This window comes from Manis pentadactyla, chromosome 17 (genome assembly GCF_030020395.1).
Source record: "Manis pentadactyla isolate mManPen7 chromosome 17, mManPen7.hap1, whole genome shotgun sequence".
Taxonomy (NCBI): domain Eukaryota; kingdom Metazoa; phylum Chordata; class Mammalia; order Pholidota; family Manidae; genus Manis; species Manis pentadactyla.
Window position 1 is genome coordinate 51,902,500 of NC_080035.1, and position 22,167 is coordinate 51,924,666.

Here is a 22,167-nt window from a genome sequence, read left to right on the forward strand (position 1 = left end):
CCGGAAGGCTCTCCTGGCACCACTCTGCAGACCTGTTATGCAAAAAGCAATGGAGGGGGTGGAGGGACAAGTGGTCACTTAGCGACAGCTGTTCAGAGTGACAGGTTTGATGAGCACCTGGGAGCACTTACTCTCGAGGTGCCATTATGCGTGGACTCCACGTTCTGAATGCCTTGCCTCTGGATGAGGACTGAGGAATGGCGACAGATGTCAGCTTGCAGATATCTTGAGATCCCAAAGAGTCCTTTATGTTCACTTAATGACTTTTAGATAACAGCTATTTTTACCCATAGTTAAATTTGGCTTGCTACCTTTTTTCCCATCACAAGTTAAACAGGAAGTGAAATGTTAACTGTAATTTTTTTCATCCTTGGAGAAAAAAAAGTTGAAGTGCTCACTGAAAGGGTAAGGGAAAGAGAACGTGACTGGGGGACACCCAGGGAAGTTTTCCCATAGGTCCTGTGCCCCGAAAAGTCCCACTGGGATCTCCTGGTGAGAGCCGGCCTGGTTTCCATCCTGCTCGTCCGCAGTCCAATGCTACTGCACGTGGAACAGTATTTCCGGATTTCCTGGGTCAGCTCAGAAGCGCGCTTGGCCTGAGTTTTCGTAGGGCGGCGATGTTGGATGGGGGACCCGGCTGGGAGTTGGCAAGCGAGGAAGAACCCCAGGAGAGGAGTCTGCCGGAGCCGGTCTCAGCCGGGGCGCAGGTGGAGAGAGCAGCTGGTAAATTGGACTCAAGGACTCTTCGGGGATTGACCAGCAGGTGGAGAAGTTAAGAAGGCGGGATGCTCTGGGGCCTGCCCGGGTGTCTCAAGCATAGGAAGCAGCTGTGATCAAAAAGGAACGAGAAGATAAGTGGATATCAAGTGTAGAAGGAGCTGCAGGAGTGCAAGGGACGGGTCACTGGGGTGCTTCTTACGCTGCTGTGTCACGTGCTTTAGCATCTCTTGGTAATGATTTTATTAGCTATCCTAGGGAGAATTTAGCAAGATGAAAACAAGCCTGTTATAGAAAGAGCTGTAATCATTTCCATAGCCCCAACATACCAACATCCAAATCTTAGATCCTGAGATTATAGTGGGATAGTCGCAATATCAACAACATGCCCCTCAAAAATGCTTAGTAATTTGCCAGTGTCCAGCCTTTTAGGAAGGAGACCTTTGGCCGGCAGATTCAGCCATGAATTACCAGTTTTGAATGTGTCTTTTCCTAATGACCATGCAGAAAGACACTGTAAGGAAAGACCAGATGGCCTCATGAAGAAAGTGGCTAATTTTTCGAGCTGCTCTGTCACCCACCCATGTTTACCTTTCAGCTGTGGCTAAAATGATGACTGGATTTGAATTACATTCCCATAGGTAGTTACACAGATTGCTAGATATTAGTGCATATGCAATTTCTTACAAAAGGAAATATAAACAATGATTTGGGGCAGAGATTGGGGAGAGGGCTACACTCCATCAAGAAAGTGAACAGGGAAAATAAAGACTGCTGGAGTCAGAGCTAGAGGAGATGGAGAAGGTCAAGCCAAGTTCCTCATGGTGCAGTTCAGGAACCCAGACAGGGTAAACAATTAGTCCATGGTTACCCAACTAACAAGGGTGAAAGCTGGAAATCTCCCAAATCATGGCCCAGTCCTCTTTTCACTTCAATACCCTGCCTCTAAAACAAATGACAGCTACATATTAGAACTAATGAAACAGATTCTTCACTCTATACAAGACTTAGTGGCTCTACATTCAATCAGTCCATCAGTCCGTCCAAAATATTATTATGCTTTCCCTCTTCCCAGGCACTGTGTAAGACTCTATGAATTCAGTCTATATGATAGCAGTGGTGTCTGTCCACAAATGCAAAGTCACAGTGGTTGGAGAGGTGACAGTGGATTTTGGGACTGCAAGTACCATACTGTGCCACTGTAGTATGGGGAAAGGACCCCATAGGTGGAGAAGCATCTGGCTCAGTACTCAGGTACCAGATTTGAGTTTGATCCTGCAGTCAATGGGAACCCAACAGGGGATGTATGCAGGTGAGGGGAACCATCAATTAATGCGATAAAATGATTTGCGGAAGTATTACAGAATTTAGTCCCGTATGTTATTAAAAAGACAAGGCTGTCAGATTTTTGGACTCCAATTATATTCCCATTGAAAAATTACAATTCCATGGTGCCTTTCAGTTCCTTTCTAAAAATTTCTTCCACTAGAATGGAACCTTATTAGTATTACTTCATATTTAATAGCATGCTAAGTAGATTACCATAAAGACTTCTTGAACTAACTTAATTGATACTGTCTTCTCATCCAAATATTAGTTGATCTAAAAACACATGAGAGAAGTTCTTCATTTTAAGAAAGCTCACTGAACTATGTAGTAAGTTAGAAAATCCATTTGTAATGCAGATAATAACCTACTTTTTCCTGCCTTTCAAGCATGGATTTTCAGATGATAAGATTTCCTAAATGTTTAGGAATGCTTGTAAAGAAGAAAGAATGGTTATTCTTATCATGCATCTGAACTAAAATAACCAGAACTTTAATTTTTTTAAAGAATCTATCAACAAGTGTTAATGGATATGGAACAGAGATGGCAATTAACATTGACAGAGATTGTCATAGTCTGGAGTTTTTAAACTCAAGCCTGTGGGATGAGGCCACCAATAACTCAAACATTTCTTGCTCTCTTTATGTTTCATCCATTTGACTCCAGCCGCATTCTTTGATTATCCTGCAGCCCTTTTATCCTAATAATTTGATCGAACATGTCTTCCATCACCCATATTTCTGCTGTTTTCTGAATGCCATTCCAGAGTTCTTTACCATATTTCCTGGATTCAGAAGCACACCTATTTCACATAGTAACATCTCTGAAATAAAAATGACTCCTACAGTGGGTATGTCCATTTACTCCAGTATATATTATTTTCCCAAATAGCTATTACTAAATGAATGGCACCTGTTGAAATTAATGATGATGAAATAGGACAAAATGCACATAGACATGACTGCTAGGGTGTCCACAGGGAAAACTCTGCTGTGTTAAGATAATGGCCAGGGATATGTGAGTGGTGGCTCCCCTAACATTTGAACCCACCTGTGACCCCCTGCTCCAATCCCCACCAATAGCTAAGCTCTAGAAACAGGAGGTGAAGTAGAAGGAAGAGACCATGTCCTTAGACCACAGGAGTGCCAATAACCACCCTGTAAGCATTTAATTCTCCATTCTGACAAAAAGACCAAGTGGTCAGGGGAAGCCCTTCCCTCCTTTCCCTTCCATTGCCCTCTGATTGGGACAACTTAAAGACCAAAGCAATAAGGTCTGTGAAAATACATGGTAAACCCTAAAACTGCTTCTCAAGCATTCGTGTGCACACCAAACTCCTGGGGATCTTAAACATGCAGATTCTGATTCGGTGACTCTGAGCTGTGACCTGAGATTCTGCATTTCTCACGAGCTTCTGGGGAATGCAGCTGTTGCTTGGCCAGGACTCACACTTTGAGGAGCAGGGCTCTAAGAGAGACTTGCCAGATTTAGCACACAGAAAAATACCAGACATCAAATGGGACACACTTATTCTGAAGAATGGATTCGTTGTTTATCTGAAATTCAGGTTTGTCCGGCAGCCCTGCTTTAGGTGCCTATTAACATGTAAGATGTTCCCCTTGTCAGTTCGTGCCCACGCCTGCAGAAGCACATTCTGATTTGTTTTTCCTCCTTGCCTCCACAGATTCCCTTAGTGTTTCCTGTAATGGGGTTTTCTTATGTTAAAAATTACAAGAGCAGCTCGGCCGGGGAGGTAGCATGGTTCCGTTGTAACATCACCCACTACAGACGGACAGCGTGCGGGCGGGGGGGCGTCATCTTGACAGTGAATTGCTTAGGCTTCACATGTGCATCAGGAGAGAGTAAGTTGGAGATGTGACGCAGTCTTTGCAGTGCAGGAGGTTGTCCACCCAAACCTCTGAGTTGGGTCTCAAATAAGATACCCCTGTGGGCCAAGGGTGCATACTTTGAATCCCTCATCAGTACTTGATTCAGTTAGTGTCTTAGCTCAGGCTGCCCTAATCAAGATACCATAGACTGGATGGCTTCAACAGTAGTCTCTTTCTCATGGTATGGAGGCTTGAAGTCCAAGATCAGCGTGCCAGCAGGGCTGGAAATTAGAGGGAGAGGGCTCTGACTTCTTCTTGTGGGGGCTCTACCCTCACGACCTCATCTAAACCTAATCACCTTCTCAAGGCCCCACCTCCCAGTACCATTGCTTTGGGGGGTAGGGTGTCAGCATATGGATCTTGCAGGGAGACAGTCAATAGCAGTTTGTACTCAGATTCATATCCTACTTTATCACAAGCGCTAATAAGGGATTTTCCTCAGAACTCAAGCAGGGTCTGTCCCTCAGAACAAGCAGCCTCGGAGGTATCGTCGGTGACCAGCAGCAATACTCTCCCCATATCTCACTTAAGCAACTCTTAAGGAGAAATGAGAGAAAATGCAGCAACATTCTGACTCAACTCAGACAAACAGGAATTGCAAGGAAGCTGGTAATGAGGGAGGAACATTGACAGTCATCTAGAAAGCCAAGGGAAAAAATATTAAAGAGTTTTGGTGCAGGTGACAAATCTAGGCCTCCTAAAACTCCCAGGGTGAATCTAGAGATCCCCGGGGGACATCTGTTGTCACCTGTCATCCCTGAGAAGGGCACTGTGGGCAGCTGGGTGGCCGAAATGAGCTGATTGTACAGGAGGAGCTGGAGAAGAATGATTAGAGGTGAGGCAGGAAAGCGCAGGCTCGGAGGGAAATAAAAGTTCTATGTGGTTAGTATAGAGGTTACAACTTTGTCAGGCAGCAGCAGCAAAAACAAAGTCCTCCCGGTGTTCATACAGGCTCTTAGCTTTCCGCTCCTATACAGACAGATTCTTGCTTTTAAGGACATAGCCACAGTCAAACCACAGCACCTGAGTCTCTTCTTGAGAACTGATTTCTCTCATGGGGATCCTTTCCCTAAGCTCATAGATAGGAGTTAAAAGGGAAGGGAAAGCATGGAAGACGGAAGTCATTCTGAGCAGCAAAACCCATGGATTTCATGACAGAACATGCATTATTTTGGAGTCCTCAGGGTTTCTTGAGTCAGTTATTTCCAGATTCCTCCCTCTCTCCCATCAAACTGGCAAACAACTTTCTGCTCCCGCCCCCTGTGAGCTGGTGTTTAGCCCTCACTGTGTCCTTTCTCTGAAACACCTTCCGGCAGGAGGTGACCAAGATGTGGGCTGAGGGATGAGGATTAAATTGGATCCTTTGAAAACATAGCTTTTGCAGAGAGACTCTGCTGTCTTTCAAAGGATCTGATCCTCACGGAAATAACTGTGCCCCCAAGATTATCCTTCCTGAGGCTGCAGGTGAATACAGTAAATTGTAAGAAATACATAGAAAGATCTAGAAACAGATCACTCTCACCAGCCACTGAGTGGACTGACTAAACAAAGAAAATAGCAAGTGATGATGGGGTAAGTTTGAGCAGATGGAAGGACAAAATCTGCCAAAGATAGTGATGTGGCCGATCTGGAGGACAACATTGCTTTAGTCTGATGGCAGAATATGTCCCAAAGCACTCTAGCTACATTTTGAAGAACTGGGAAATATTTGATGTACACCCAGCCAGGCAGCCACCTCAGGAAGGTGGGAAATGTGTTTGGGGAGAGGACTGGCAACTGTCAAACCTGGCATTCGTGAACACCCACTGCCTTTCTGTGGCACACGGGGGAGGGAAGACCCCAGGAGCAGAGGGACCTTGTGCACGTCTCCTGCAAGTGTACAAAAATGTGGCTAAAGTAGGAAGAAAGCATGTTGCTGTCGACAGCTCGGCAGCCCTGAGAACTGGCTCTCGGCTCTACTTTCCTTTCCACCCTGTAGTATGCAGACTCCTTCTAGGTTGCTGACGTCCTTTCATCTTTTCTCAGAAGAAAGGATTGGTAGGAGAGCTCCTGCCAGTGATTTAAGAGGCCAAGTCAGAGCATTTTGCTTCTGCTCACTGCTGCATCCAATGAGCTGTGTGTCCTCCAAGAGCTTCCAAACCACTTCATGCCACGCTTTCTCCAGCTGGAGGAAAGCCACACAAATCATTCTTCTGCACATGAATTTGGGCTTTAAAACGCCAAGTTCTGCTTCTGTCAGCCACTTCCAAGAAACAAGTTTGGCAGTAGAAGGAACCGTGTTAACAACTTCATTTTCATAAGAACGCATTAGAATTGCATAGTGGTGTACTTTTCGAGCATTTTCGAGTATCGTAGCTCAAAATGGCAGTTTATGAAACAAACAAGGTAAGTCTTATTCACATAAATATTTAAGAATAGGCAATTATATAAAGTAGCTAAGTGACGGGCCCGCATCACACTGCTGGGTCCCAGGTGTCCTGGGGTCAGTCTCTGTGCCTTTGACCACATCTCAGTGTTGGATCTGATGGAAATACCTAAGCCAGAACAACTGGAGCTTAACAGTCTTCAAGAATTTATCCATCCACTTAAAGCATAAAATCACAGTATGCTTTGTGTAATTCCACTTTTCAGGCAGGACAATGGAAGGGGAAAAAGGAATCGATAACAAGAAGTTTAGAAAAGTTATACTTAAAACTTGGGTTTTTTTAAATTGTGGTAGAATATACATAATATAAAATGTAACCGTTTCACCCTCTTTATACAGTTCAGTGGGATAAAGTGCATTCACATTATCGGACACCATCCCCACCATCCATCCACAAAACTTTTTCATCTTCCAAAACTGAAACTCTGCACCCATTAAATACTAACTCCCCACCCTACTTTCCCCCATCCCCTGGCAGCCACCATTCTCCTTTCTGGCTCTATGAATGTGACTATTCTAGGTACCTCATATAAGTGGAATTATACAATATTTGTCCATTTGTGACCAGCTTCTTTCACTTAGCACGATGTCTTTAAGTTTCGTGCGTGTGGTAGCATGGGTCGGAATTTCATTCCTTTCCAGGGCTGAATGTATTGGATGCATACAGCACATCTTGTTTACCCAGGCATTAGACGATGGACACTTGGGTTGTTTCCACCTTTGGGCTAGTATAAATAATGCCACAATGTACAGAGATGTACAGATATCTGTTTGAGACTTGCTTTCAATTCCTTTGGATTGAAAATTCCAGAAGTGGAATTGCTGGTTCATATGTAATTCTAGTTTTGATTTTTCAAAAAGCTGCCATTCTGTTCTCCACAGCGCTGCCCCATCTTATAGTCCCTGCAGCACTGCACAATGTCCTGATTTCTCCATGTGCCGCCAGTCCCGATGGGGGCACCTCTGGTTAGTGCTGGCCTGTCCCATGTCACTCATAGCAAGCACGGACATCGATTTCCCCACCAGAGTCCCTGTTTGTGGCTGGGAAGGCTCCTATGGTTCTTATGACTGTAGGGCATATTTTAGCAAGGAACCATCAGGGAATTTTGACAAATCAGATTTATTATTCACAGGACCTGGATGTGCATGGCACAATCAAGGGTAACAGCGTGATTGCAGGGAGAGAGAGAGAGAGAATGTGGGGCGACCCAGGGCTCTGCCCGTATCAGGTTTCTCACGTTTGCTTTTTACTGGCTAATTTAAAACATAAGAGAGAGAATGAGGGCGAGGGAAGGAGGGCGTGGGTCACCCCAGTGGTCAGTTATCTAGGTAATGCCGGGCTTTGTGAAAGGGGACCTGCCTGGGTGGGGGCAGCTGGTTCCTCATCTGGCTGGTTTGCTGGAAGCTCTGTGGCCTAGGAAATGGATGCAATTGGCAGTCAAAACCTTCAGGTCCAGCACTTAACCTGTACTTGACATTCACACCAGTCGTGGTTGGTTTTGCTTTGCTTGTTTTCACAGTAGCCTCCTAATGGGTGTGGAGTTTAAAACTTCAGTTTGAAAGAAGCTTCTGCATGGGGCTCTGGCTCCCATAGGTCCATCATCCCTTATTTGGGATCTCTGGGACCATACATATTTCAGAATTCAGAATTTGTTTAGATTTGGGAAAATCATCACAATGTGTATACTGTATATTATGTAATACTCCCCAGAAGGGTCGAGGTTGCGACTCTTAATCAAACACATTACATTTCTGCACACAGTGTATTACCGCTCACACTACATGGGATACATGAGGACTGTGACTGGTCTTGTGTCAGATCAGATCAAGTTTTGCTAACAAGTAGATTAAAAAAAAAAAAAGCAACCATTGGAGATTTTTTTAAATCTTAGAACTGCAGATAAATAATTTTAGATCTGTGGTAGTATTATATCTACTAAGATTAGTAAAACTCTCCAACCCAGGGGAGATGAATGAATATGCAGCTTGGAAATCAAAATTGCTAGAGAGATTTGTATTGAATAGAGTTCATCTGTGGTGACACACAGGATTGGAAGTGCTGTCCCCTCCCTCTTTCGCATGTGCCTTGAGGCTCAGCACATCCAAGGAAGTATCAGGCACCTAGGGACCCTGTTTCTCCCCATTCCCGCCCCAGCTTCTACTCGGCCTCTTGCCAGCCCCACTGGGCACCATGGAGCTAACCTCCCTGGCAAGTGTCTCACTTCTCAGACTTTGCAAGCTTTCCAACCCCATTAAATCGTGAGAGCTGTGCGGGCCTCTCCCTCACTGTGCAGCTCCTTACAGCAGAACCCCTCTCAGCGGTGATGTGGTGCTGAGAAGTCCTGAATACTGGTAAGTTAACACGTCTCTTCTCTCAGCAAGCCCATCGAAACCAACAGCATCTTTCAGGAAACATCAGCTCAACTAAAAGAAGTGATTTTGAGTGATGACAATGACAGATACTGTGTCTGGCCAATGGGAACCTTCTGTGGGGACAGGTCACATTTAACGTCGCTCAGGTGACAGAGGTGGGCAGCTCTGCCAGTGAAAGCCCCAGCATGGAGCCTGAAGCCACCCCCAAGGTTGAATGTATAGGCACCCCCAAAATTCCTATGGGAGTCACCCATCCTAATCAGCATAATGTTTGAATGTAATCAGGGAAACCTACCTCAGCAATATGAAATTAGATTTACTTTAGTCCATTTGGGCTTATGTGACAAAATACCACAGAGTCCCTTGGAAACAACAAATATTTATCTCTCACACGTCCGGAGGCTGGAAGTCCTAGGTCAGGTGCTGGTACGGGCCGGTGAGAGGCTCCTTCGAGGCTGCAGATTTCTTGTGTTCTTACACAGTGGAAGAGGCGAGGCAGTGCTCTGGGGTCACTATTATAAGGGCGCTAATCCCAACCGAGAGAGCTCTGCCCTCACGACCTCCCCACCTCCCAAAGATCTCCCCTCCTATGACCATCACCCTGGACAGTAGTTTTCAACATATGAATCGGAGGGGAATATCAACTTTCAGACCATAGCAGATGGGAAGGAGAATGATTCCTCAAAACTGCCAAAAATTTGGTTCTTACATGTGTTCCTGGAAAATAGAAGGTAACCAGGAGGGGGAAGCTATGCTTAATTATTCAGGGATGCCCCCCACTCACCACACCTCATCATGAAGCATTGGCAAACAATGACACCCCTGTTCACCCCTCTGATCTGTCCTCATTTCTGGGGTCTCCCTGCCTCAGGGAAACGTGCTTCCAGCCTGAGAACCCGAGTTAACTGCACTGCGATTCTTTCTTTCCAGGTCTCCCAGGACTGTGATGGTGCAAAAATAGACTGCTGTCAGGCCAAAGAGATGGCACAGAGTCTAGTGAGAGAAAAATAGTATGGGCTCCATCATGCACCCATTTTTACAGGATGTTATGTAAAGAGATCAAACAGGAGAGGCAGCAAAGGGCTCATGAGTCTTGGTGCTGAAAGGAGCTGCCATACATCCTTCAGGCTGAAATTCTTCCACAGATTTGGTAGATGCACCTCACGAGTAACAAAATGGCCATTTTCTTTTTCAGCCGTGTTTTCGGTTTAAGTTTTCACGCTGTTTCTAAAGTTACCCTTTGAATACAGGGAAAGGAGAAATGTTCTTGAGGACACAGATGCATTGTTCCTTGTTTTTATTGCAAGTGGCTGAGCATCAGTAGGCACAGTTAAGAGGCTGGGTTTATTTGGCAGTCTCTTACTGTTCCTGGATGCTCAGACTCCCAGGGGCAGCATTCCCATGTAAGCTATCGCAGTCAGCTTCTGATAAATGAGTCTCAGCTAGCCGTGCAGTGCACACAGAATCTCAAAGAAACAAAGCCCTCCTCTGACTCAGCCCAGGTTCAGCTGTAGGAGTCATTGTCCGAAATGTCGAAGGGCAACACCAGAACGGACAGTCACCTTTCAGCCCCTCGCCAGCCGGGTGTCAGCCACGGCTAGCCTGCACTTGCTATTGTTAATTCCATGAGGCTTTATTAATTAAGTAGAGCTCACTGAGCCCAGAGCACAGCATTGAGTGGCAATAATAGTTAATCCGATGTCGTACTTTAGAAGTTATATCAGGAAGACCATCTTCGAATGTTACAAGAGTTGATTGATGTACCAGATATATTAAAAGGCAGCACAGAAGTTATGCTTTACTGCAAAAATAAAGAGATAGGGTTCCATGACCTTCTAAAAATTTCAATTAGGACATTGTTTTAAGGCAGCAAATACTGTGAAGCACTGTGGAAAATAATTTGCAATGCACTCCGTGTGTTTCATTATTCATTATGTAGTGAACATTGTGAAGTCAATTTTGCTCGAGATTTGGATGCAGACATGGAGCTCATTCAGAGGACCTCTGATTTAAAATGGGCAAACCAATTCATACACAAATACATCATGCAAAAGATTTCAGTACCTGAAAAATGGCTTAGACATGAAAATTTCTCTGTGTGTTTCTATTTCTTCTTCTGGAGGCTGATGGATATAGAGGCTTTGGTTCCAGAACTTGGAAAAAGAAGGGCAAGAATATTAAGCATTAGTGTATTATGCAAGAATGTGTAAATAGGAAGGACAAAATAGAAGAAAGGACATTTTTTCAGCATTCAAACAGGGCTGCCAGCAGCCTGTCAGGGGCCTGTCCTGGATGTCCTGATTCCTGGAGATCCACTCCTCATCCCTCCATCTTGATCTGGGCCCTGAAAAAGGATCTCTCCAGACTGCATCACCTGGGTCCCCTCGCTCACTGGCTTCCTGTTGGGTTCCACCAATGGGAGGCAGCAGCTGGAGGTCAGAAGGATGGACTAGAGAGGTCAGGGTATCATTCTCCACCCTGGTTTGGCAGTTGCTCTGTGGTTTGGCCCCTGTCCATGCATTCTGGTAACGGTTCCTTGCCCTCCGCCCTTCTGGTTGCCAGCCCGATTCTGGTTTTCTTTAACCCTGTTAACACCTTTAGAAAGAGTCTCTTCTTTAAACTCTTTTTATTGCCCCTTCAAATGTGCCATCTATTTCTTACCAGGACACAGACAAAAATAGCACCTTTGTAAGAATGAGAAAAAGCCACTCAGGTGGGTTTATGAGGGCTCATTATACTGGTATCTCTACTTTGGTATGTATTAAAATATTTTTTTGAATGAAACAATTTCCAAAAAGAAAACGGTGTCCCTTTTGGTGAGTGGTGCTCTGCAGGTGCGTAGGTCTGAGGGCACAGAACTTAGGCTGGATTTTGGCCCCAACTCCCTCTGTGGGAGGTGACTTTGTGCAGTGCACCAAATACCCAGCCAAACCTGGCAGCAAAAGCATAGGCAGATCCCTAAATGCCGGAAGACTTAGAGAGAAAGTGAGGATTGACCTAGGTTTTTAAGGGTATTTGGGACTAAAATGGGAAGATGCATTGTAGACGAGGGAGATCTGTGGGACAGGCCAGTATAAGATATATAGTATATAAGGCAAGGAGGATCCCTGAGGGGAGTATTGCAGCTTAAGAAAGTAGAGGCAGGATGGAGATGGACTTGACTGCTGAGCTATCGAATGTGAATTGTAGTTTATGATCAACCAGGCAGTATGGTGCTGTGTTCAACACGTGGGCTCTGAAACTAGACCACCTAGGCTTAAACCATGGTTTTGCCATGTGTTAGCTCTGTGACTTTTTGCAATTATTTATCCTCTCTAAGCCTCAGTTTTCTCTTTTATAAAATGGGGATAAAATAGCACCTACCTCCTAGATTTGCTGGGGGACTACATTTAAAAATACATTTAAAATGCTTAGCACAGTGCCTGCCATTTAGTAAGTGCTCAGAAGGCCTTAGCTGCTATCATCAGAAGGTTTTAAATAGATGAATGACATGACGAAAGCAATGTTTTATGAAGATTAATCAGACAGTGTATGCAGGAAGCACTAGCCAGGAAAGGGGTAGGGGAGTCAGTGTGAGGCCACTGCAGCTGTCTGGTCACCAAGAGGGACATGAGAAATGGGCAACAAGATGCAGTGGAGAGAGGCTTTATGCAAAGAAGAGAGGGAGGAAAACTTTGGAAAGTTCAAGGAGTAATCAGTGAGTGCTGGAATGTTTGAGGTGTCCACTATGGTTTTTACATTGTAATAGGATCAAACAGGGTCTAGAAAATTGACAGGTCATGAGGGTCAGGAGTCAGAGTGGGCTCCAAGCTCTTTTCTGAGACCTTTGTTCTCCACTGATAAAAGTACACACAAGCAGCTTAGGCAGTTGATGTTGAAGGACTGACAATTTTGCCATTTTAGAATAAGTAAAAGAGACAATATAAATTGTCCATTTCAGTTAAAGTAAGAGAATTAAAGATATATTAGATTTTACCCTTCTCTTTTACCCAGTATTGAATTAGACCCTGTTAGATTCCATTACAGTATAAAAACCCTAGTGGACACCTCAAACATTCCAGCACTCACTGGTTACTCCTTGAACTTTCCAAAGATTATTTTTTAATATCCAGAAGCTGCTCATTAAAATCTGAGGTAGGGTTTCCTCTGTTGAGAAACAGCCTCTTCATATAAAAGAATTCTCTAAGATCACACGTAATTTGTAAGTTCAGTTCTTAGTAGCAAAATGAACTGGATCTCTGAGGAAGCTAGTAGGTCCTTGACTTCAGTATCTAACATTTGGAATGGAGGGCGGAAGGAATAGTCAATATTAAGTAATAATTTCCCTAAGTCCCCCATTGAGCATTCATTTGTAGGCAAGCCTACCTCCAAATTCAGTACCATTTAAAAAACTGCCGCAAAGCCATTTGAGTCGTATCTCCCTCTGAGAGAATGTATTCCTTCTTTTCACTTTTTGGACTTTTTCCCAGGAACTGAGCCCAGTTGTTGCTGACGTTTGGCTGACTGCGAGCCAGCATGGCAGAATCTGGTTTCGAGGTCCCTCCTGTCTCATCCTAATTGGTGCGCTCCCTCCCTGCCCTGCAGATACTTGCCTGAGATCATGAATGATGGGCTGACCAACCAGATCAACAACCCCGAGGTCGACGTGGACATCACGCGGCCGGACACTTTCATCAGGCAGCAGATCATGGCTCTCCGCGTGATGACCAACAAGCTCAAGAACGCGTACAACGGCAATGACGTCAACTTCCAGGACACGAGTAAGAGAGTCTTGACTGGTACCTGTACCCTCCAGAGTGACATGGTTATAAAAAACTATACCTTGATTTCTCTTCAAGAGCGATGGCACCTTTAATCTTGTGTCATTCTTGGACAACCTGCAAAGCTGTGTATAGTGCTTTGGACAGAGAGCTCTGACAAAGCTCAGGCTACTACTAAAATGCTAACTGGTCCTAAGGGATACTTAAAGTGGGTAACATTCAGCTATCCCAAAGCTAAAATTAAGTTTCATCTGCCTGGTTATCTAGATAAAGCAATGAAATAATGTTTTCACTTTGTCCTCTCTATTTATGTCTCTGCCCCAAACTCCTGTCCCTCCCCACCCAGCCACCAAAGAAGAATGTTCTGAAGATTGCTCAGACAAGACTGGGCTGGAATCCCTGTTTATTAATTATAAACAAATTATTTCTTGAGTCCCAAGTCCCTCTTGTACAGAAGGAAAGCATTCCTGCCTATAGGGTCATTGGGATGTTCTTTTGAGACCATATGTAAAGGAGCTAAGATCTCATCTCCTGTCCCATGGATTAACTGGATTAGTTCTATTTCACCAGACATGCATGTAACATGAACCATGGACATTTGTATCTGAAATATTGACAAAAATAGTGAAATACTGATGCAACATCACACATGACTCATCTATTAAAGATCACAAAATAACAGGAAGGATTTGAAAAACTATTAAGTGAACATTGAAACTAACTATATTTGGGTTTTGCTTAAATGATTTCAAGATGCATGACTATAAAGTTTTTACGTTTTTTGTTTCATTGTTTTGGATTTTTTTTTTTAAGATATGCATGCTTACAGAAAAGTTCTCAGGACAAGATTTTTTTAACATATGATATGAAGTTGCCAGCGATTCCTGGTCCCTGAAGCAAAAGATGATGCTGTGTACTTGAATTAGTGAGATGGAAAGAACGAGTTATGGAGAGAGATGTTGTCATCTAGGTTCTTGGCCATCATCCTGCTGAGCTGACCCTTGCAGAAAATTTTTAGTGCTTTATAGTTTTACATAACTCTAAAATTAATTTTCTAAGTGCAGGATAATATTGCCAATCTGATAGACTCCACTGCTGTAAAATTTCTCAGTGTCCTTCCAGTATTTCTCTCCCTCTTTACTAACCCTCTCCCTTCCTCTTCTGAAGACACCCTTAGACAAGGTTTTAGCTTTGCTGCTCCCCCCCTTGCTCATTCCTTAGCCTCACTCCTCTCCATTTAAGCATCCTGTCTTCTCTATCTAATAAAATGCTTTATTATCTGGAGAGTGGCTATTACAACAAATAATTAAGAATTAAGTAAGTAAGTAAGAATTGGTTGATATTGGCCTTATTTCTCTCCCCTCTCTGACCCAAGGAGGTTATATACATGTCAGTCTGCAAAGCTTAGGGAAAGTCCTTGAGGAGAGATCTTGCTTCATTTCCCCTCAAAAGAAAATAAAAATCGGCAATAGTTAAGAGCATCACTTAGTTGTAACTCAAAGCACCACACTGGGCACTGTAGTTTAGGATAATGCTCATATATACTATTATCACATCTTATAGCCATCATCGCCCTTATTGCTTTTGACATTTCTTAAAAATGCCCCTTAAATACCTGCATATGTGGTTCCTTTTCAGAAAGAGGGCCGTTATTTTTCTCAGCTGGGATCTCCTGTCATTATTTGCTTACCATATTTTTAATATTCTAAATCACTTTAATAATATCATTGTAAAGGTTATATTACTTCTTGTTCCTAATACCAATGTTTAGAACAATTCCCTGAGCAATGCTGATATCTCTGAATTTAATTAATGGGCATCTTCCCTTGAAAAGGCCACTAAAGATAAATCAGAGAAAATGTTAAGAGCCTGATATAGTATATTCAAGCGATCCTATTCTATCCAGCATTTAGATGGGCCATTAAAAAAAAAGGAGCTGTGCTGCCAGCTCAGGGGGACATTAGACGAGTCCCTGCCCTGCCAGGGTTTTGCTGATGCAGCATCTAGCAGCCAAGGTGGCGCCCGTCTTCCAGGCGCAGCTCAACAAGGGCGTCTGGACCGTTTCCGGCCCGCTGGGAGGAGTTCAGAGCTACTGAATGAGTCACTGAGCAAGTGGGGGAAATAGCAAACGCCATCCCCGGGTTTGCAGCTCCCGAGTCCGCCCAGGACCATGATCTCCCTGACACCCCTTAACAATTCTGTGCAGTAGATAACAATTATTCTCATTTTTACAGGTGGGAAGCAGAGCCCCTATGAGGCTAACTGGCTCACCCTAGATCATTTAAATTTAAAAATGACAGGTTAAAATCTAGGTCATCTTTGCTGTAGGAACCGTATTTTTTCCGTCAGTCATCGTGGCAAGCCCTGGGCTGGCGCCCTCCACGTTACATCAGGGCACCTTTGCGCACACTCTGAACCGTCCGTGTTATTGTCTGTACCCGTTGAGATGAGGAAACTGACTGAAGCTGAGGGACTATCCCAGGCACATTTATTTATCACGCGTTTATGGTGCACCTGCTGTATGCCAGGAACCACTGAATGCAATGGAGATACAGAGGTGACCAGTTTCCTCAACGTCTCTGCCCTCAATGAGTGGACATTCCCATAAAGGGGACAAGAGAGCAAGTAAATAATACAACTGCGAATTATGTTAAGTCCTTTCCCGTAGCCGGTAGCTGGTGGAGGCTGACCTGGGGCCCAGGTCTGAGACACAGGGATTGTGAAACAAGAAGGAACCTGACAGTGAGCAGTGGAAGCACAGCAGGCCCAGGAGGCATGGTGGGCAGGCAGGGAAGATGCCACGCCCCGATGGCAAACTGGGCGGGCCCCCCAGGCACTGGTTTCAAGCTGGGAATAGCAAGCTTTCCTGTGAAGAGCCAGACATTAATTATGTTCAGCTTTGAGGGTCGTACATGAATGCAGAATTAGACAATGCTCAAGGGAACAGGTGTGACCATGCTCCAATATAACTTTATATGTGGACCCGAAGGTTTAGATTTCACATATACACTATTTACCTGTCACAAGATATTGTTCCTCATTGGATTTTTTTTTCAAACATTTAAAAAGAAAAAGAAAAACATTCTTGGGTTATGGGCCAAATACAAGTAGCAGTCCATCATTCCCCGGCCCCTGGCTTAAAGGCGGAGGCTGGCTGAGATGGAGCCCCTCCTTCTCTCGGAGGAGAGCGCGGGGGACACAGGGGCAGGAATAATGATCCTGGGTGCCTTTCCCCACCGTGTGCCGCTCTTCTCCCAACTCCTTACTTGCAGGGTTTGTTTTCTTTTCCATGTTTTACTTTAAAACATCCTTTCCGAGTCCTTTATTAAAGCATGGTATCATCTGCTGAGAACAATGGCTCTGGGGTACAAAGAGAGCAAAGACTGGAATTTCTTAAAAGTAATGGAAATATTGGCCAGCAAAAGAAACACCTTTCAAACGCCACATGGTAGGCGTGGCCTCTCCTTGGGTCTGGGACTCACGTGCTGCCTACGCCGGGCCACTCTGGGTCTCAGTGAACACTGGCTTCAGACATCTATTACAGGACGGTCTACCTGCTCTTCACAAACCTGCCCACTGGAAACAAACCCACTGCGATGGGGTAGGGGGCACCGGGGCAGGGAAATGACCACATGCCCAAACCTGTTGTGTGCCTCCGCTCTCCCATGATTGTGGTCTGACATTTTTTTCCCATCTGTCCACACTAGGTGATGAATCCAGCGGCTCAGGGAGTGGCAGTGGGTGCATGGATGACGTGTGTCCCACGGAGTTTGAGTTCATCACCACAGAGGCCCCTGCAGTTGATCCCGACCGGAGAGAAGTGGACTCTTCTGCAGCCCGGCTCAGCCACTCCCTGCTCTCAGGGTGTCTCGTCTGCATCGTCCTAGCACTGCAGAGGTTGTGCAGATAATCTTGGGTTTTTTGGTCACATGAAACTGCATTTTAGCAATTTGAACGGCCAACTCACTTCTTTTCTTACACTCTTGGACGATGGACCATGCCACCAAAACCTAACCGTTTTCTATGAGAAGAGAGCAGTTCTGCACTCTGCCTCCCTTCCTGCTTTCCCAAAGAGTACCGGGTGCCAGACTGGACTGCTTCCTCTTTCCTTCAGCTGTCTGTGGGGACCTTCTTTATTCTAGAGAATTCTTGCTGAAATCTTTCGTACCAGGAGATTTTCGTACCTTCGTTTGCTTTTATGCTGCAGGAGCAAAGGAATCTCATGTTGTGAGTTTTTTTTTTTCCCCATTGAAAAAAAAAAAGTTAGTAAGAAAATGATATTTCTTATAAAATCAGGCCAAACCCCAAGACAATGCATTTTCAACAAAGAAGCAAATGAGAGAAAAATCAAAGGGCTTTAATGCTGTATTCTGCATTGCCAGCCAATTCCCAGTGACAGCTTTCCTGGGATAAACTGGGTTTACAAAATGCTTATGGAGAGAATGTCTGACATTCTTTTGATGGTAATGAAAGTACACTGTTGTCTTGGTGGTGCTGTCCTGCACTCTATCCACACAATGCCAAACTGATTTGGAGGTACTGATACTAAATTTAGAATGCCATCTTTAATATGAGAACAAAACTTCCTAGGACTCTCCCACCCTGCCCGATTTCAATTCCCGTAAAGGCACCATTTTCCTAAATTCTCTTAATGTCTGTCCACTGTATCCAATTGGCACAGATTTTTCCCTTCATCCTCAGTGGACTAGTGGACACCCCTATCAATTCATCCTCCTCATGGGCCTGAATTGAAAATAATCTTCAATGATACAGTCACGTTGCTTTAGCCACAGGTTTGACATTAATTAGATGTTTCAGCCCCTGTGCTCATTACCCTCCCAAGATAAGAGTTCTTTTGAACTGATAAGCAATTAGATCTGTAAGTGAGTTTTCATTTTTAACTATTTGCTTTCGGTCAATTGGTTTCTGCATCACAAGGGCATTCTCTTACAAAATAACTCTCAACAACAACAACAAAAAGTCGAGACAAAAAAAAATATATATATATATATATACAGTATTGACATGGAGATTTCTTTCACTTTTTTAGTCTTAGTATGATCATCTATTTTTATATCTCTATATATATAAATCACAGATTTTAACTTCTTAATTCCAAGCTCAGGGTTGACACATCTTTGTAACGAAAATGTTTTGTCAACCAGCTCTTCTTGTTTTGTGCTGCTCAAAGAAGGGATTCCTCAGTGATCTGTGAGCACCAAGAATCAAGAGAGAAAACTTTGTACGTATCTAACTGTCCATTTATTTAAAGTTTGCCAGGGCACACCCTTCTCACATAAGCGTGCTCTATCCTGGGTGTTCCAGACAGTACTGAGCTCGTGGGGAGAGCCACGGGCATGCAGAACTTTAATGGTGATGGAAACTGTATCCATAAAGAATGTGTTATACATGCAAAACCATTGCTTTCATGTGCACCACCTTTAGTGTAGGATTGCTGCCCTGGCACATGGTTAAATGACCTAACCCAAGAGGCCAGGTTAGAGCCACAGCCGAATTGATCTGCCAAGAGTGCCAAAACCAAGCCCTGTGCTCCCCCTGACAGAGAGAAGCAAAATAAACCAAACTGGGGCTTTATGAATACAGTTGGCTATCCATGTTTTTCTTGGTTTTTATGACGCATCTGTGGTTGGGAAAAATAATGTTTCAAGACACTGTGGTATGCCAGTCACATTTTCATTAACCCATTGACAGTAATGACACGTAATGGTATTTTTCGATCTCCGTTCTCATCAAAATTATAATTAGTTATTGATTTAGTCATCACATTAAGTAGAACACATGCGGCACAATACTATCAAGTATATTTGAGCACTTCTGCAAAACTGAAAAGTATTTAGAAGCATCTATTGCTGTTTTATGCCTAATGAAATATGAAATGTAGGACTCTGAGAGACTTCGTGGCATCTTTTCATTTAAATTTTATGAAATTAACAATTAAATCTAATTCAGCATTACATACTCCATTCCACTGCCAAACTTCAGCTTTGCATCACCAATTACACATAAAAACATCTCTATGAAGGACCAATCATTTATGTTGCTCATTTCATTGAATGTTCAGAAATCAGTATTGTCTTTCTCCACTAATTAAGGTGCAATACACATTTAAATCAACCTTGATATTCCAGAATATTTGAGTAATAAGTTGTTTTTATGGCTTTAAACCTCAAGTGGTTCCTTTTAAAATATTTCTGGATTGTCTTCTATGAAATAGATCAGAATGCCTTTTTTTAAACCCTGTGCTTTCAACCCCCTAAAGGTTTTTTGCATGTGTATGAATACACACTATATTAATGAATATGAACCCAGGTTCTGTACACACTAAACACACAGATAATATATAAACGCCTGCTTCATTTGTTTCTACACCTTCATTATCGATATTATTCATCTCGGTGAGATATAGTGATCTCCATGAGCCAGGCAGAGAGCTGAAATAATATCAGTTAATGATGCCACAACATTTGTCACCTGCATGGATGTGGTCAAAAATATTATTCCAGTTGTACTTCCTAGTTTTCTATCATCATCCTACTACGTTGTATGATTTTCAGCCTAATTTAACGTGAGGATTTTTTCTGCCTTAAGTGAATTAGTTTAATTTAGTTATCCCATTTCAATAAGCATTTTGGAATTCCTCGTCTGCCCCCAAACCAAATTAATTTCTCTCATTTCAGCATAGTGATAGGGGATGTGATGATGCTCCATGATTTTTCCTGACCTGCCCTCATTTGCATTTATGTCCCCTAAATTCTGTAGTCATGTCATAACCTCTGTTATGAGTAGAAAGGAATGGGCTCATAGAAATCGGACACTAGAAATTGTTGGGTAATGCTCATAACTGCAAACACTTAGCTTATTGAAGTGCCTCTATTTACATGTTCTTTAGTTATAATATGTATTTTTCTAACAGAAATACACGTCTGTAATTGGTGTATATTATACTTTGTATATGTTATAACAAAAGCTCAACAGAGGCTAAAGTCTTTAGCAGAGGAGAATGAATGGCAGATTCACCAATCAGAGGTCTGCTTATGGTTCTGTATTCAAGAACAGCAATGACAGCCTTCTATCATTTTATGAAGCTCAAATCAGTACTTTGATTATAGTCACCATAAAACAATATTAGCACTAGCAATCTGATTCCCTTACAGTGATTTACCCAGGTAAGTAACTGGTATTACCTGTTTTAATTGTAAGGGACAGAAAATACTCTTTTGTCTACACTGAAAAACAGTATTCTTCATTGACAAACAGTAGCAATTATAAAAGCAACATTCTATAAATCAAATTGAAAATATTATTGGATGCAGAACCCTGATATTTAATTTATATTCCCTGCTGCAGACATTAGCCTACTTTAATTCGTTAGCCATTACACATGTTTTGGCTACACACTGAACACCAACTAAAGTCCCCAAGGAGGAATAAAGACTTAGCAAATTCCTGAGTTGTGATTCTTTTATTACTTCTCTTTGCAAGGCTAATTATCAGGTGGTTTGATTAAAGGTGGATGTGTTAGCAAATGTAAGTTTCAACTTATCCAAACTTGCAGAAATTCAAGCTCATTTTCATTTACTTAGAGTCACTAACAGACCTGACTTTCAACCTAAAAATACAAAAAAGGCAGTTTAGCTTTGCCAGCGGAAGAGTAAAGGAAACCCATAACTTATAAATTTGCAGTGTGTTCCTCTTTGATGGAGACATTAGGCAGTGTTTAGATTTAGGCCAAGTTATATGAATATTGATTTGTATACATTCTGGAGCCTTGCTATATCACCATTTACTACAGTGCAGAACTAAGCCTAGCATGGGGCCATTTGAACCTCATTCAGAGTTGAAGAATTCCTGGAATCTTTGACGTTACCTTCATGAGGTGCTTCCATGAAAAGACATCTATGGCATATGGTGAGGTCTCTGTGCGTATGCATAATATATATGCAGGACAAATGTGTGCACCAATCAAATCTAAAGTTGTATGTGACTGTCAAATGAATATTACTTGAGTTAACATTTTTCATTTCTGATTTGGATAGAAAATTGCTATTAATCTTGTATTAAAATAGTTTTTAAAAATTTACCAGTGCTCTTTCTGTATTTTCTTAATTATTGTCATAGTCTAAATTTCAGAGCTTTTGACTGTTTTTTGTTTGAGACCTTTTTAGAAGCTGCAATATTAAAAAGAGAGAGAGAGAGAAGAAAAGAAAAAGAGCCATGGATTAAATCAGCACCACTCACCTAGGTATACTTGGCATTCGAAAACAGGAACTTCTAGAACTTTAGAACATTTAGAGTTTTCAAGTGTGTATGGAAGATGCTATATCTCTCTTCTTTTGTATTGTTTTTTCTCTAAGGTTAAATTTAGTGGAGAACTTAACATCAATACTTAATAAAAGAGGGCAGAAATATAAGAAAATACGTGCAAACAGTAACAATTTCCAAATTCAGCAAATTGTGATGATTTTTACATATCTGAAAGATTCCATGAGATCAGGAATGCTAAATATTGTATAACATGTTAAAGATTCACTTCACAGATATTTATTAAATTCTTACTCTGTGCTAACCCTGCTCAAGATGCTGATCCCCAATTGTCAAAATCACCAGTTTGAAATTATTCATTCTTTACCACAGTTAACCATAATTATTACAAATA

The 22,167-nt window shown here is 42.8% G+C and overlaps 1 protein-coding gene across 2 annotated transcripts in view; it reads left to right on the forward strand.

Annotated features, from left to right (window-relative positions):
- The window catches only part of GPC6 (glypican 6), a 1,076,178-nt gene extending 1,054,587 nt beyond the window's left edge, over positions 1–21,591 (forward strand). For both annotated transcript variants that reach the window (XM_036893720.2, XM_036893721.2), the window contains 2 exons: positions 13,315–13,490; positions 17,198–21,591. In XM_036893720.2, coding sequence (XP_036749615.2) covers positions 13,315–13,490; positions 17,198–17,400 — 379 coding nt within the window. In that variant the 3' untranslated portion in view covers positions 17,401–21,591. The remainder of the gene's footprint in view (positions 1–13,314; positions 13,491–17,197) is intronic.
- Positions 21,592–22,167: the final 576 nt, after the last annotated feature.